General features: G+C 47.9%; 1 protein-coding gene across 1 annotated transcript in view; it reads left to right on the top strand.

Moving 5' to 3' along the window:
• LOC147896462 (long chain acyl-CoA synthetase 4-like) overlaps window positions 1–13,965 on the top strand; it is a 130,151-nt gene that overhangs the window by 22,973 nt on the left and 93,213 nt on the right. Inside the window, exons 4-9 of the mRNA XM_087382022.1 lie at window positions 10,221–10,277; window positions 10,671–10,719; window positions 11,076–11,152; window positions 11,509–11,548; window positions 12,077–12,171; window positions 12,270–12,437. Coding sequence (XP_087238148.1) covers window positions 10,221–10,277; window positions 10,671–10,719; window positions 11,076–11,152; window positions 11,509–11,548; window positions 12,077–12,171; window positions 12,270–12,437 — 486 coding nt within the window. The remainder of the gene's footprint in view (window positions 1–10,220; window positions 10,278–10,670; window positions 10,720–11,075; window positions 11,153–11,508; window positions 11,549–12,076; window positions 12,172–12,269; window positions 12,438–13,965) is intronic.

Here is a 13,965-nt window from a genome sequence, read left to right as displayed (position 1 = left end):
GAAGACAGAGAGTTCGAAGCTGTCGGGAGTTAGCAGCTACTAGTGGTGGTTCTGATCCATAGTATGGACTGTTCGTACGGCATGGTGGTGGCGGGCTACTTGCAGGGTATGATGGGCTGTACGGCGAATTACTGCTACAATTATTGTGATCGTGCAGTGACTGGCTGGCTGGCTCCATGCAGGGTTTGACCGTACAGTGTATGGCTGGTGACTGAGCGCTGCTTTGAGCAGAGCTTACTTGCATTTGTGTCCTGAGGTACTTGCCCTCGTGCGGGCTGGTCAGAATAGGAGCTGCGGCTCCTTGCAATTGGTGGCCTTTCAGGCTATAAGGAGCTGTGACCTGTCTCGTTGCTGCTGAGACCCCCATGAACCACTTGAGAAGGAGCTGGCTGGGCACTTTGGGACATTTAGGGCTCTCGTAGTTGGTGCTCCCACCTTGGGTCAAGTTCTCTTGGGTGCTGGCTAAGTAGTTACGCTTGGTATCTTTGCAATGAGTTGGTAGAGTGGGGTCTTCAGCCCCCACAGCAAGAATGTGGCTGTGGGGGAGGGGGCTAGACAGCCCCTGTGCTATCTTTGGGCAGCATGTAGGGGCCTGGAGGGCAGGTGGGTACTGAGAGGTGCCCGCGACGTTAATGGAGGGTGTGGGGCAGTCCCGTGACTGTAGGCGGATATGCCTGAAGGGCAGGCGGGTGCTGAGAGGTTCCCTCGACGTCAGTGGAGGGCCCATCCTCTTAGTGGGGGCAGGCCTACAGTTCCGCGACTGTAGGCGGAGGGCACAGTCCAATGGCACATATCCCATGGGCTGAGAGGCCTGTGGCAGGAATCGTGACTGGCTAGGAAGGAGATACGAGAGGTTGGGAGGGGGCTGAGAGAGAGAGAAAGAAAGAAAGAAATAAAGTTTATTAAAGTCTTTGAAGACTGATGGGTCTATGAGACTGTGAAAAACTTGGTACAAATGAGCTGTGGTGGTGGAGCTACTAGACGAGCATCCACACCAATGCAAATGCAAAAAATGCAGAATGGTAGTACTGTGTCCTAAGTACAAAATAGTCATGTCGGTGGTCGACTATATATCAATCTCATCATCATCATCATCATCATCAGGACATCAGGGTGGATGAGGCAATGGAGGCATGAAATCGGCGATAGAGTGTTGTCGGCCACTCACGAGTGCGGCCCCGGCATGTCTTTTGGTCATAACTCTGTGTCTAACTAGGGCTACCGTGACCCCTGTCGGTCGGATTCCGACTCTAAACAGGGAGGGGATGTCCCCAAGTGTGATGCGTGTGTCAACTCTCTGTCTAAGCCGTCGGGTCACTGGCTCCGGGTCACGGTCATGTCGAGGCCTCGTCTCATGGGGGTCCATGTGATCTGGTTGAAAAAACTCTGTGATAGAGCTCTAAGAGGGATCAGCCAAGGAAAAAGTCTGCTCCTATCTCCGTGCTCCAAGTATCCTCTTGTGATGTCTAAGTACCTCATGAATGAAACCTGCCAAGCATCGTTGGTCTAGGTAGGAGAGGAATCGGGCCAAAATTCCATAGCTATCTCTGAAGAGGTAGTAGAAATGCCCTCGGATCTCATAGTAAACATGACACGTGAAGTTGAAGTGCTCCTCCTCTTCAATGATACACCTGAGCGTGAGAATGTGGTACATGGTTCCATGATCACGCCAGAATCCGGCCGATCCTGCTACTATGTATTAGCAAGCTTGAAAAACACTTGGCTAAGCGTGCACTAGTGAAGGGTGGTCTTAAAATTATCTATTGATTTTTCACGTCTACTAAAGCGAAATAAGATCCTCCAAAGTGGAAGACTACATGATATCTGGGACGAAATGGCAAACATGATTCCTAGCCCCCAAAAAAAGTATACACAAGGAATTACATCGTCGGCTTACGTCCCTAGAAATTAAGCTAAATCGTAAATAAGCTTGTAACGATAGCATGCCAAAGGATAGGTGGAAACAGAGAGGTAATTGGAACCTTGAATTCTATCGTCAACGATTGTACAGCCTCGACACTCCGCAATTCTGTTGACCTCGAGTACTGATGCATAAATTTTGGACATGACATGTCTAATCATAATGGTCCTGTAGTTCTTCGGGCTCATGGGATCCCCTGCCTTGTGGATGGGTGAGATAGTGTTAATGGTCCAAGTGTGTGGAAACCCCAAACAAACAGCTTCATTAGAGAGCTTTGCTAAGATCGGGGCTAGGAGGTTAATCCCATATGCAATGAACTCAGTGCATAGTCCCTCATGATCCTTTGCTCGGCCATTATGAAGTTTCATTATGAGAGAGAGAGAGAGAAAGAAAGAAAGAAAGAAATTTTATTAAAGGTCCACGGAAGGCCATACATGGCCTATGGGACACAAAATCATCCGAAAGGAAAATACATCATCAACGATGCGCCAACTAGGTGGCCTCATCGTAATACCGCTAAGATGCCAAAAATGGCTACAAAAATCCTAGATACAAAATGAAATGAAATAGAGTACCAAAAATGCCTAGATACAAAATGTAAAATATGAAATATGAGGAACATCGTCTTCCCTAAGGGGTCTGTGATCCAAAGAAATGATGGAAGTCATGGCCATCGACCATGCCTCCTGCCATGAGTGTGAAGATCTGGGCAAGTGTCAAATGGGCTGCTGGCGGTGCCAAGTCTCCATGGAGCAATCTCCTCCGAAAATCTGCCATCATCCTCCGTCGTCTAGAAATAAAGCGACGGGTACGGCCTCTGTGTAAGATCATCCTGCGGTGCTGCCGGATCATGTCATATGTACATCCTCGGGGTGGAACCATCGGTGCTCTCTGGCAAGATGGGCTATCTCTGTGCTCATGGTCCTGCGCCTTGTCCTGCTCCTCATGAATAACCAGGTCTCTGGCAGGGATGCGACGGTGCTCTCTGAGGAATCTGTCTCTGTATCTGGTGATCTCCCTGATGAACAACGCTAAGCAATACTGATCCTCATACTCCATAATCCGAGAGAGAGGTCCAAATCCGTGCCCAAATAAACAGTGAAATCTGCCACGGATCTCATAATATAAAGGGCATCTGCAAACAAAGTGCTCCTCAGTCTCCATCTCCCCCATAGTGCAACAAGGGCATATCCTAGTCTCTCGCCTGGGTCTATGTCCGGTAGCTGTACGACGCATCCTGCCGGCCTCAACGTCTAATCTGTGGGAAGATACCCTGAGCTGGCCCAAGGCAATCCTGAGTGAGTGCGACATATGAACGCCGATATATCCTGGGGATATGATGAAGCCATCCTCTGAAATCCTGAGAAAATGGTCACGATATGTGGCCATCTTCGTAGGAAGCTCCGTGGGATGAACCCAAGTGCGAAACGTGTGTAGCTGCAACAAATCTGCCCTGATAACCTGGCTGAGCTCATGTCGAGTGAGAGGGAGGCGAGGGGCATCTATGTTGTATCGAAATGGTGGCAGCCTATCCATATCCAAGCCCAGCGAGGTGAGCCATGTGGAGAGTGTGGTACCAACAAAAAGTATGACCTCTCTCCGCTAACATCTGCGAGGATGTCAGTGCTAGCCACGGTAATCGTGCTCTGCCTGCTGCTGAGTCTCCGAGCGCCCTGATCCTATGCAAGTATGTAACTGACTGAAATGCTGCATCTAGCGCTAGGGGTGTAGCTCCGAACTCTGCGAACGTAATCTGATGTGGTACCGTGGGCTTCGCTCTGATCAATCTGAAGAACATGATAATCTGTAACCTCTCTACTCGTCTCCAATCTGCAACACTGAGATCTCCTGCCCAAAAGGGGCTAGCATACATGACTGCAGGTCTCACCAGCGTATCGAAAAGTAAGGACTTCGTGTCAGGATGCTGAAAATGTGACTGTGCACACTGCCTCTCGAGAAGAGCCAAGGCGGCATACCCTCTACTGATCCTATCTCGTGCTGCATGCGTCATGGTGAAGACTGGACCTCTAAATGTGGCACCCAAATATGTATACTCCCTGACTAGCTCCACCTCCTGCCCATCAAATGTGAAAGAGAACTCGCCTCTCCTATAAACCTGGTATGACGTGTTGAAGACCATGACTTTGGTCTTCCCAAGGTTTACAGACAACCCTCTGTCCTGACAAAAGCTGTGGAGTGCATGGAGATGTGCCTGTAAACCCTGCTGGGAGGAAGAAATAAGAACCACGTCATCTGCATAGAGGAGAATCGGTATCGTGGATCCTGCCAGTAAAGAACCTGTACCACCCATCGTCTGTATGTACATCTCTAACTCATCGATATAGAGACCAAAGAGTGTCGGAGACAAAGGACACCCCTGCTTCACCCCTATCGTACTGCGTACTTCCCCCGACAGCCCCGCCCGTGTCCTGACTCTACCTGTGACTCTCTCATACAAGGCCATGATCGCCCATTGAATCTCCCCATTGAATCCCAAGTCACGAAGTCGCTGGAAGAGTCTGAAACGCGGCACAGTGTCAAATGCCTTTCTGAAGTCCACGAAGCAACAATAGAGCCGTTGCTTACGTGACTTCGCCTCCTCAATCAAAGCCCTGAGTGTGAAGATATGATCTAGAGTCGAGTGCTCTGCACGAAATCCTGCCTGCCCTCTAGCTCTCATGCCTGTCGCCTCGGCATGGTCATTTATATGTCCTTCTAGAATGGTCGCATAAATCTTGGCCATGACATGGCCAATCATAATGGTCCTGTAGTTCGACGCCTCCAAAGGATCCCCCGACTTGTGTATGGGTACTATAGTATTTTCTAGCCAACTAGGTGGAAGACCTGTACAAATGGACTCGTTAAAAAGACGGGAGAGGACTGTAGCTAAGGCATCAATCCCATGGATTACATACTCCGCTTGCAATCCATCATGGTCCTTAGCTCTCCCAGTCTTCAAACGATGAGCTGCTGCTCGGACACTATTGGATGAGAATAAGGCAGAGGAGGTGGGTCTAGGCACATGGGATAAGTCGATCTGTGGTTGGTCTGGAATATCATATAAAGTGGAAGTATAGGCAAGCCAAACGTACGGGTCTGTAAGAGGAGTTTGAGATTTCAAGCGAAGGAATTTCTTCCAGAATTCCTTGGAATCACAGCTGAAAAGTAAACTTCTCAGCTCCTCCTCATTCCGGGCTAGAAATTGGCACTTTTTGCGTCGCACCAAACGCTTGTAACTCTTCTTGGTCTCAATGAGGAGGGGAGACTTCTCCTGTATCTCAAGGCGAAGCTTCCTGCGGAGTTCTTTACACTCCTCATCATACCATCCATTACAAGGCACAAGACCGACTGGTGGAGGACTGGATGTGTGGCAAGTGACGGGGAAGGACTTGTGGGCTGCCAAGATGATGGAGGTATGTACAAGGTCCCACCGATCCTGTGTGGAGGGTAGGGCATCGAGAAGGTGCGGACGGAGAAGACCACTCAGGTGCTGGCTATAAATATCATCAAACTGGTGGTCAAAATGAACCTCATAGTATGGCTGACGCTTATGATGTCTAGAAGGGGGGGCATGAGGAATCTGGGTAAGAATAAAGTGCAGACGTGCATGATCGGCTGAAGGCATAAAAGGGTCGACTGTGAGGTTATGTACAAAAGGGATTAAAGTTGGGGGACCCAAGACGTAATCAATGACGCTCGTACCACCACCCGCGAAGGGAAAACATGTGGCTGTGGATGAATGCGGCCACTGTCGAAGTCCATTATAAATGACCATGCCGTGCGATGAGAGAAGCTCCAATAGGCGATGTCCCTGATCTGTCACCTCTACCCCTCTATCTGAAGATAAGCGTGAAAAACTCTCATCTGGGGCAGCTGGAACTAAGACTGGATCCTCAGCAAAGTCCAAAATCTCTGCCTGTCTGTCTGATGTCCTCGCGTTGAAGTCTCCTAAAAGGATGACCTCTCCGCGGCGTGAGTACTCCAATACATCGGCTGACAAATCCTCAAAAGGTGACTGTCCTGGTCCATCTGAGGCATAACGAGACTGTCTCGGGGGAAAGTAGCATACTGCAATAAACAAGTCTCTCAGGGGGGGTCTCCTGATCCGTACCCAAAGATATCTGGCCCGATGGTCTCTCCTCATGACTGTGAGTATCGATCTGAGATGCTCTCTATAAAGAACTGCCACACCGCCAGATCCTCTGACTCCTCCTGATCGTCTAGTCTGCTGTCGAAAGACAGACTCCCAGGCATACCCTGTCACCTGCGGCAAGCCTCTCTCTAGGCTCTCATGGGTCTCTGTAAAGAAGACGATGTCCTGATCAAAAAAGGCCTCTCGTAAGTTGCCAGGCTGAGCTGTGAGGGAACCATCACAGTTCCAAACTGCGAAACTCAAGCTATCTGGCAGGCTACGTGTCCCATAGGCCTCGTGTCGTCAACTGTGGGCTCCAGCCGGTCTAGATCGCATAGCTCCTATCAAAAGTTTGCCCTCTCTGATCACGGCCCACTTGCCCTCACGACGGGCAACATCCCTCTGTGCAATGAGACGTCTATGCTCCTCCCACTGAAGAGCTGTAAGGTCCTCATCCATGTGAATCTGTGGATGGTCCCTCAATCTGGATCTCCTTCGTAATACTGCGAGACGGGCCTCAGCATCTCTGAATCTGATGATAAGTGGCTGGTGCCGTGCTGGATCCCGGCCCACTCGATATGCAGCTACTATGCCATGATCCTGAACTCCGAGTGTCCCAGATATGAAATCTGTCGCCTGATCCATGGCTGATCTCGTATCTGATCGCTCAACTCCGCGGATGCGGATGTTGAGGGCCTTCTGAGCTCGCCGCTGACTCTCGGCAATAGTCTCAGAGACTGTGGTCTGCTGGGCCTGTGGGGCTCTACGCACAACGTCCACCCACTCTGAGGTCTTCTGTACCTCTGTCTGCAGTGTGGCCAACCTCTCCTCAACTGCTGCACTAGCTGGAGGAGCTACATGTAGCTGCTGGAGGCGATCATCGCATGCCACAACATGCTCCTGAATGCGTGCCTCCAGCTGCACTATGCGCTCAGCATGTGTCCGTAACTGGATGTCCCGATCAATATCTCTGGTATGAAGCTGGTGAATATGGGAGTCCTGATCAGATCTATGACTCTCAACTGTCGATAGCTGATCAGTCAGTGTGTGTATCTGTGCTGTGAGAGACTGAATCGCAGCGCCCTGAAGTCTGCAAGTCTCCATGCACTGCATAACTAAATCTCTCAAGCGCAGATTATCTGCCAGGACTGCTTCCGCTGTGGAGGGTGAAGGGGAGAGGGGGTACAAGGATGAGGGGGTAAGAGGGTAAGAAGGTGAGTAAAGGAGGGGTGCAGAAAATGGAGGTCGTGAAGAGAGAGATCCGGTAGGAGGAAGTAGGGAGTCAGGGACCGAAGAAGAGCCTACACTAGGGGAGGAAGGGGCTGAAAGGGAGGGTCGGTGGGGAGAGGTGGGAAGAAGCTGGGTAGGGACTAGGGGAGGGGAAGAAGAGGAGGGAAGAGGCTGGGTAGGGAATAGGGAAGGGGAGGAAGAGGAAGGAAGAGGATGGGTAGGGACTAGGGGAGGGGAGGAAGAGGAAGGAAGAGGATGGGTAGGGACTAGGAGAGGGGAGGAATAAGCAAGGGAAAGGGCTAGGGAGGAATGAACGGGAGCAAGAGGAGGAGGTGAAGCTGAAGGAGGGGGAGGAGGAGGATTGAGTAGAGGAGGTGGGTAGGAAAGGGTTGGGATTGAGGCAAGGGAGGTAACCGGAAGTGATGGGGGAGATGGAAGTAAAGGAGATGGGGTCAGAGCCACAGGAGGATTGAGTAAAGTAGGTGGGTAGGAAAGGGTTGGGGTGGAGGCAAGGGAGGTCGTTGGAGGTGGTGGGGAAGGAGATGTTAAGGGTAAAGAAGAACTTGCCTCTTCGGCTCTTGTACTGCTGCCTATGCTTTTATCTTTCTCTACTTTTGCTCCTTGGAGGGCCATGGTGGAGCTCCTTGTTTGTGGCATCTCCTTACTCCTGGAAGTGCTGAATTCTCTGCTCAAAACTGCCTCTGAGGGCCATGGTGGAGCTGCTGAATTCTCTGCTCTCAAAACTGCCTCTTTTTGCCCCTTTTTACTCTGTTTTCTGTTTCCTGCACTTTAAGGACACTTGCTGTAGGTCTATTCACACGGGGGGGAGAGGAGTTTAAGACTTTCCTTAAACCCCCTTCCCTTCCAACAGCCAGGATCTCGCTCCTTTCCACGAGGGAGAGGCTTGCGCAGGGAGGGAGTGGGCTTGTGGGGCGAGACTTTCCACGAGGGAGAGGCTTGCGCAGGGATGGAGTGGGCTTGCGGGGCTGAGAGGGACTGTGCGGGCAAGCTGGGGGGACAAGGCTGAGACAGAGGGGCGGAGAGAGAGAGAGGCTGAGGCGGAGGGGGAGGGGCTGAGCGGGTGAGGGGGCGGGCTGAGGCGGAGGCGGAGAGGCTGAGTGGGTGAGGGAGGGGGAGGCTGAGCTGGTGAGGGAGGGGGGACTGAGCGGGGAGAGGGGGCTGAGCGGTGAGGGGGGAGAGAGAGAGAGAGAGAGATGATTGTATTAAAGTCCTCTTTGAGACCCTTTAGGATCCATGGACTGGTGATCACTATCAACAAATAGTGATCTTTTACACTCGGTGAAAGAAAATACTATAGACTTGCTATGTAGTTAGTACTTCGTTGAGCTAGCTTGTGCGCTACTCCAAGTTGACAGTGTTCCAAAACTTCTTTTAGATAACTTCCTAGCTTTGTAGCTGGCTGCTCTAATAGATTTTTCAGGTTGCCTCTGTTTTCATCAAATCTTTCTCTGATGTGTGCATAGGCCCGGCCGGCATCTTAGGAGTACATACTGCTCATTTTCCACATCCCATGCGGGGCAGATTTTTCATATTCGTTCTTCTCTTGGGACGCCAGGTCTTGCCCACCTTCCCTTCTCCACATCTAGATCACATGAGCTGGTTCTAATTTGCACACATTAGATGCCTTTAAAACATTTGTATGTCTTCCCCAAGGTATTTTTGCATCCCATAGCTGTCCATTGGATTGATTTCCTGTTTGTAGAACTGCATCTTGCCATACTTTTTGTAGTATCTTCTGTGTTACTAACCAACCCTGATCTCACATGCATCCTCTTGAGAGAGGGGATGGGGTTCTTCCATATCACAGCAGATTGGGAACATTTTACGAGGATACAATTTGTGTATGGGAGGAGAGAGAGAGAGAGAGAGAGAGAGAGAGAGAGAGTGAGAGAGAGTACTCAGAAATACAGCCACAAGAAAATGTATTGATATAGAGAACCAAGTACAAAAAACTGCCAACATCTGTACCAACACTTATAGCATAATATCGCTGTGGTAAGGCAAAATCTGCTCCTTATGCTGTAGCTTTTGAGAAAAGCTCTTCCTTACTGCCACACATCTTCCTGTAGGCTTGTAGCTACAAGGTGAGTCCTCCTGCTCACCCTCCTTGATCCACAATATGGCTCTTCTACTGTAAGGTAGATTTACCTCTTTGTGGGTTCTTGGAAGATTCAAAATTTGGCAGACTGGTAGCTTGAACCGCTGCAGAAACAACTGCCTGGAGAGGCCGAGGGCCCTCCTTTAATAGGAGCTGTATGCCCCAAGAATGGACGATGTGACCAGTTTGTAAACTTCACAGACCGGGCCGAATGGCCCTAGATCCGACCGATCAGACAGACTGCCGACTGCAGTCTGTCCACCTGCTAACTAGATCCAGCCTGTGCCCTATATAAGGGCCTTATTTGCTGTTCTTTCCCCTATCCCATCGCCATGGCTTTGCCTCCATGGAATCTTAGGAGGACCTTTAATTATTGCCAATGTATGTGTCAGCCAGATTGCAGCCAGATTGCTGGCCACATGGCAGGCCTAACTCCGTGCCTCCCCCCCCCCCCCCTCACCCACAAAAACCAATCCCTTGCTGCATGTCAACCTATCCCATGTTCTCATGGGGGCTCATGAGGGACGAGGTGACCCCATTAGCCCAACACTGTTACTTGTAAATGCTGAAATTGGGTAGGTTAATGATCAGGCCTGTTGGCAATCAGAACGTTCAATAATTAATGTTTGGAGGTATTGTACAAAATTTCAATAATTCATGTTTGAAGCTATTGTACAAAATAACACCAAAATTTTGATATTAGAAAAAGATCTCTGAATGAAGCTCAACGTACAAGCCTTCTATGATCTATTGGGATTTTTAATAATCATCAAGCACCGAGATGTTCTGTTACCTACTCTTTCTGAACTTGATTGCAGAGGCAAAAATGTGGCATCTATGGAGCAAATTGTCCAGAATGGGTGATTGCAATGGAGGTGAAACCGTATTTAAGCATCTTTATTATGCTTTTGGGGAAGGCTTGTTGGCATGCTAAGGCCTTGAAAGACCATCTTGCTAACATGTGCAAAAGATAGAACTCCTTTGGCAGTGTGTTGCTTTCGCTGCATTTTTAATGGATAATCATTGTAGCAATGTGTGTAAAGGATAGCAATATGCAGTTGTTGAGAAAATGTTGTTCAATAAAGCCTAACAACTCCACCATTCCTCCATACATACTTGTTATTGTGCGTTCTTTTGATGCTTTTATGGAAGTATATGAGTATGGACTTGGAGATGATATACACCAGTAACCTCATATTTTGAATTTAGGAAGTGATGTTTGGACAGTTCTACGTTATGACCCTTCTGACTTCTGCATCTTTCTACAGGCTTGCAATGGCCATTCTATTTGCTGTGTGCCTTTGTATGATACTCTAGGTGCTCCTCTTTTCCTGTTCATACCCCATAGTTTTGGCAGGTGTGTTTAACATTCTTTAAAGGTAACTAAGGACGTTTTAGCAGCTAGATATCTTATTCCAGTGCACAGCAGTTGCAATTTTCTTAGGTATGGGTTTTTGAAACAGAATGTGTTTGACGAAAAAGATATAGTCGAAACTTTATTTGAAGAGCTCCTCTGTTACAGCTGGATGCAGGCTCAGTCTTTAATGTTTTGAGTATTGATTTAGCAAGTCGTCCCCCTCAGTGATATCGGCAAAAAAACTATTTACATAGTGGAAATTGGTATCCTTAATCTTCTTGAAGCTCATTATGTGTAAAGTTGTATGATCAACTAGGAGCAAATGCAGTGGAGTTCATCATCAGGCATGCTGAGGTTCAAATTGCTTTTGTCCAAGAGGGAAAACTTCCAGAGGTACACCATTCATAGGAAGCATTCAAATTTGTAGCCAAGTATCCGTTGAACTTCAAGAATGTACTGTCACATCTATTTGAGTGTTAAGAGGTTTTCTTTGGAAGTCTGGGGGTGGTGGTTTTATGATCATTGCAGTACTGGAAGGGCAAGTCCCTGACCTTTAAAGATGGGTGTGCTATTTTTTTTTGAATCAGAGTCCACTCTCTGAGTGGCTTTGTTCATCTTTCCACCACCTTCATTCCTCTTTGACATTAGCAAGCTGCAAAGTTCTCACCTTCCTGTATTTTGAGAACTATTCACCTGGTCTCATGTGTCTTTTCCCTGCCATTATACTGACATGCATTCTCTCCGTGCAGATATTGAAGTCCCTCCCAAGTTGTTTGACATATTTGCAAAGTAAGTGACTGTGTTTTATTGGGATATTAATTTCGTTTTCTGAACTGCAGCGAGGCTGCTGACGACAAGTAGTACATCTTTCCTGCTATGAAGGGGGGGTATTGGGCTGATGGTATATGGCTGCTAGAATACACTTTCTTGTTTTCCTTTCTCTCTGCCAATAAGTGCACACTTCTTATGGCCATGAGTGATTTGACGCACATAGCAGGATTGGTGATTTCACAATGTTTGTGAATTTGAAATAAACTATGCTCCATATTGCTAACTGAGACAGCTCTTATAGCGCCTTCTATGCAAGGAAAAGGTTGTAGGATGGGAAGAGTTTTTTATTTGCTGTCTGCTTGTCAGATATTAAAATAGCAAGGTCAGGAAAATGCAATAGGAACTCTGCCACTCTGCCCCAGTGGCCTGTAGTGGTTTTACTGTCTTTCAAGGAAGCTTTTAAACCAAAAACGTGCAGATTCATATTTATTTCCTGTTCGTACAGAGATGTAGCCAGAACTAAAATGTTGATTTTTGGATATGCAGCTTTGGTCAGCTTTGGTCTATTTACTGGTCAGCAGAAAGAACACATTGAAGCCCTTGGAGTTAAAGCATATACTTGGAAGGAGTTCCTAGAGCTGGTGTACATTCAATGTCCATATGCAAAATGGTCATCGTGGGTTGCTCTTCAGTTGTACACTGTAAACTTGGTCTTGACTTGCAATTGTGGTCTGTGCAGGGGGAAAATAATCCTGTTGCCTTAACACCCCCTAGAAGCTTTGACATATGCACAATCATGTACACCAGCGGTACAACAGGAGATCCAAAAGGGGTTATACTTACACATGAAGCAGTTTCCCTACACATCGGTGCTGTTGACTATTGGCTTTCACATTTTGAAGAAAAGGCAAGTTTTTTAGTAGCAATGTTTGTCTAGCAGATGATGAATCCAGAACCATGCAATGAGAATGGATCATGGCAAGCCGAGTGTTTGAAACTTTGAAATAACAAGGTTTGAATTTTGGAGCACTTTTTGTCGGAGAAAAGGATTGCTTGCTACAGCAAACCCTTACACAGTAGAATAAAGAATGGCTTGAGCTTTCACAACAGAAAGTCATTGGTCCAAGTCACTAATGATCCGGAGTCTTGAGATAGAAAGAAAGAAAGGTGTATTAACGTCTTCAGAAGACCTCACGGGTCTATGAGACAAGAAAAATATATGTAACCCATACAAGCCACTGTGGGCTGAAGCAAAGGGCTCACTAAGGCCTGGGTCTGACACCGTCATGTGCTGTCTATTTCTCCTTCTTCTCTTCCTTCCCTTTCTCCCCTGTCTGATCTCTCTCTCTGATAATCACTTTTTCATCCCTGTAGGCAGCCCATTTACCTGCGTCTCTTGTTGCTGCCATAACCTGAACCATTCCCTCTCTCCGATGTTCCTGCGGCAGCAGTGTGAGCTCATCATCCAAGTATATTCTGGTCCCCTTCAAGGTTGCCCTCATGCTCATGAGGGTAGACCTGTTCACAATTGTTCGGAGTTTCATTACAAGGGGTCTTGTTGGGGCCTCAACTTTACCAACCCTCCATGCTGTCTCGCATGTGAGGTTGACTCCCATTTTGGTGAACAAAATCTTGGCATCTGACATGGGGGTGTCTCCAACTGTTAAGCCTCTGACTAAGACATTTAAAGCCTTGCTGTTCCTTCTTTTCTCTTCCTCCAGAGCTTCCGAGATGATCTCTTTCTGGGGGCTGCTGCTCCCTTCTTAACCACATTCTTCCATTGTAGCATATTTGCATTCCCTTTAGTGATTTGCTGTGTGAACTCAACATGCTTCCCTTGTATGGTAGTTTGTAGGGCTGCCATCTCCTTCTTGAGCTTCTCATTCTCAGATTTCAGCACTTCCATTGCATTGCACGTTCCTTCCAGTGTCCCTTGCATGTCCCTCAGCTGCTGTAATTCTGTCCCCATGGCGTTCAAGCTTGCTAACCTAGACCATGACCTGGTCATGAGCAGGATCCTCCTATGGCAGGGTAGTGTCACTTGGTAGCCACAATTGTACTGATGCTATTCAACACTTTAAACATCAAAAATGCCAAAGTAGCATCTAATGTAGCACCAAACTCACAACATTGTCAAAATTGTCCAAAACAGAGGCCTGATCTTGGAGGGATTGTATCTCACTCTTCAAAGCAAATAAAAGACGGCTTCAAAGCAAATAAAAGACGGCTTTCTATGTAGAAATAAAGCTGGTATACCAGAGAAGAGCCACTGAGGAGGAAAGGCGAAATGCTGCGTCACGTCGCCATAGCCAGGAGCTTGATTGTCGACTGGTTTTGCATATGCTCAATTTACCCAAAGAATTCAGTTGGATTGGTTGCTCTCACCTACCTCCTATACCCACCCCTCACAACAAATTGAGGCTGGTCTTTTCCGC

The sequence above is a fragment of the Dipteris shenzhenensis genome, chromosome 11 (genome assembly GCF_047967505.1).
Source record: "Dipteris shenzhenensis isolate YYH24624 ecotype China chromosome 11, Dip_SZ_1.0, whole genome shotgun sequence".
NCBI lineage: Eukaryota > Viridiplantae > Streptophyta > Polypodiopsida > Gleicheniales > Dipteridaceae > Dipteris > Dipteris shenzhenensis.
The sequence above is the reverse complement of the archived record's forward strand: the minus strand, read 5'-3'. Positions and strand labels throughout refer to the sequence as shown.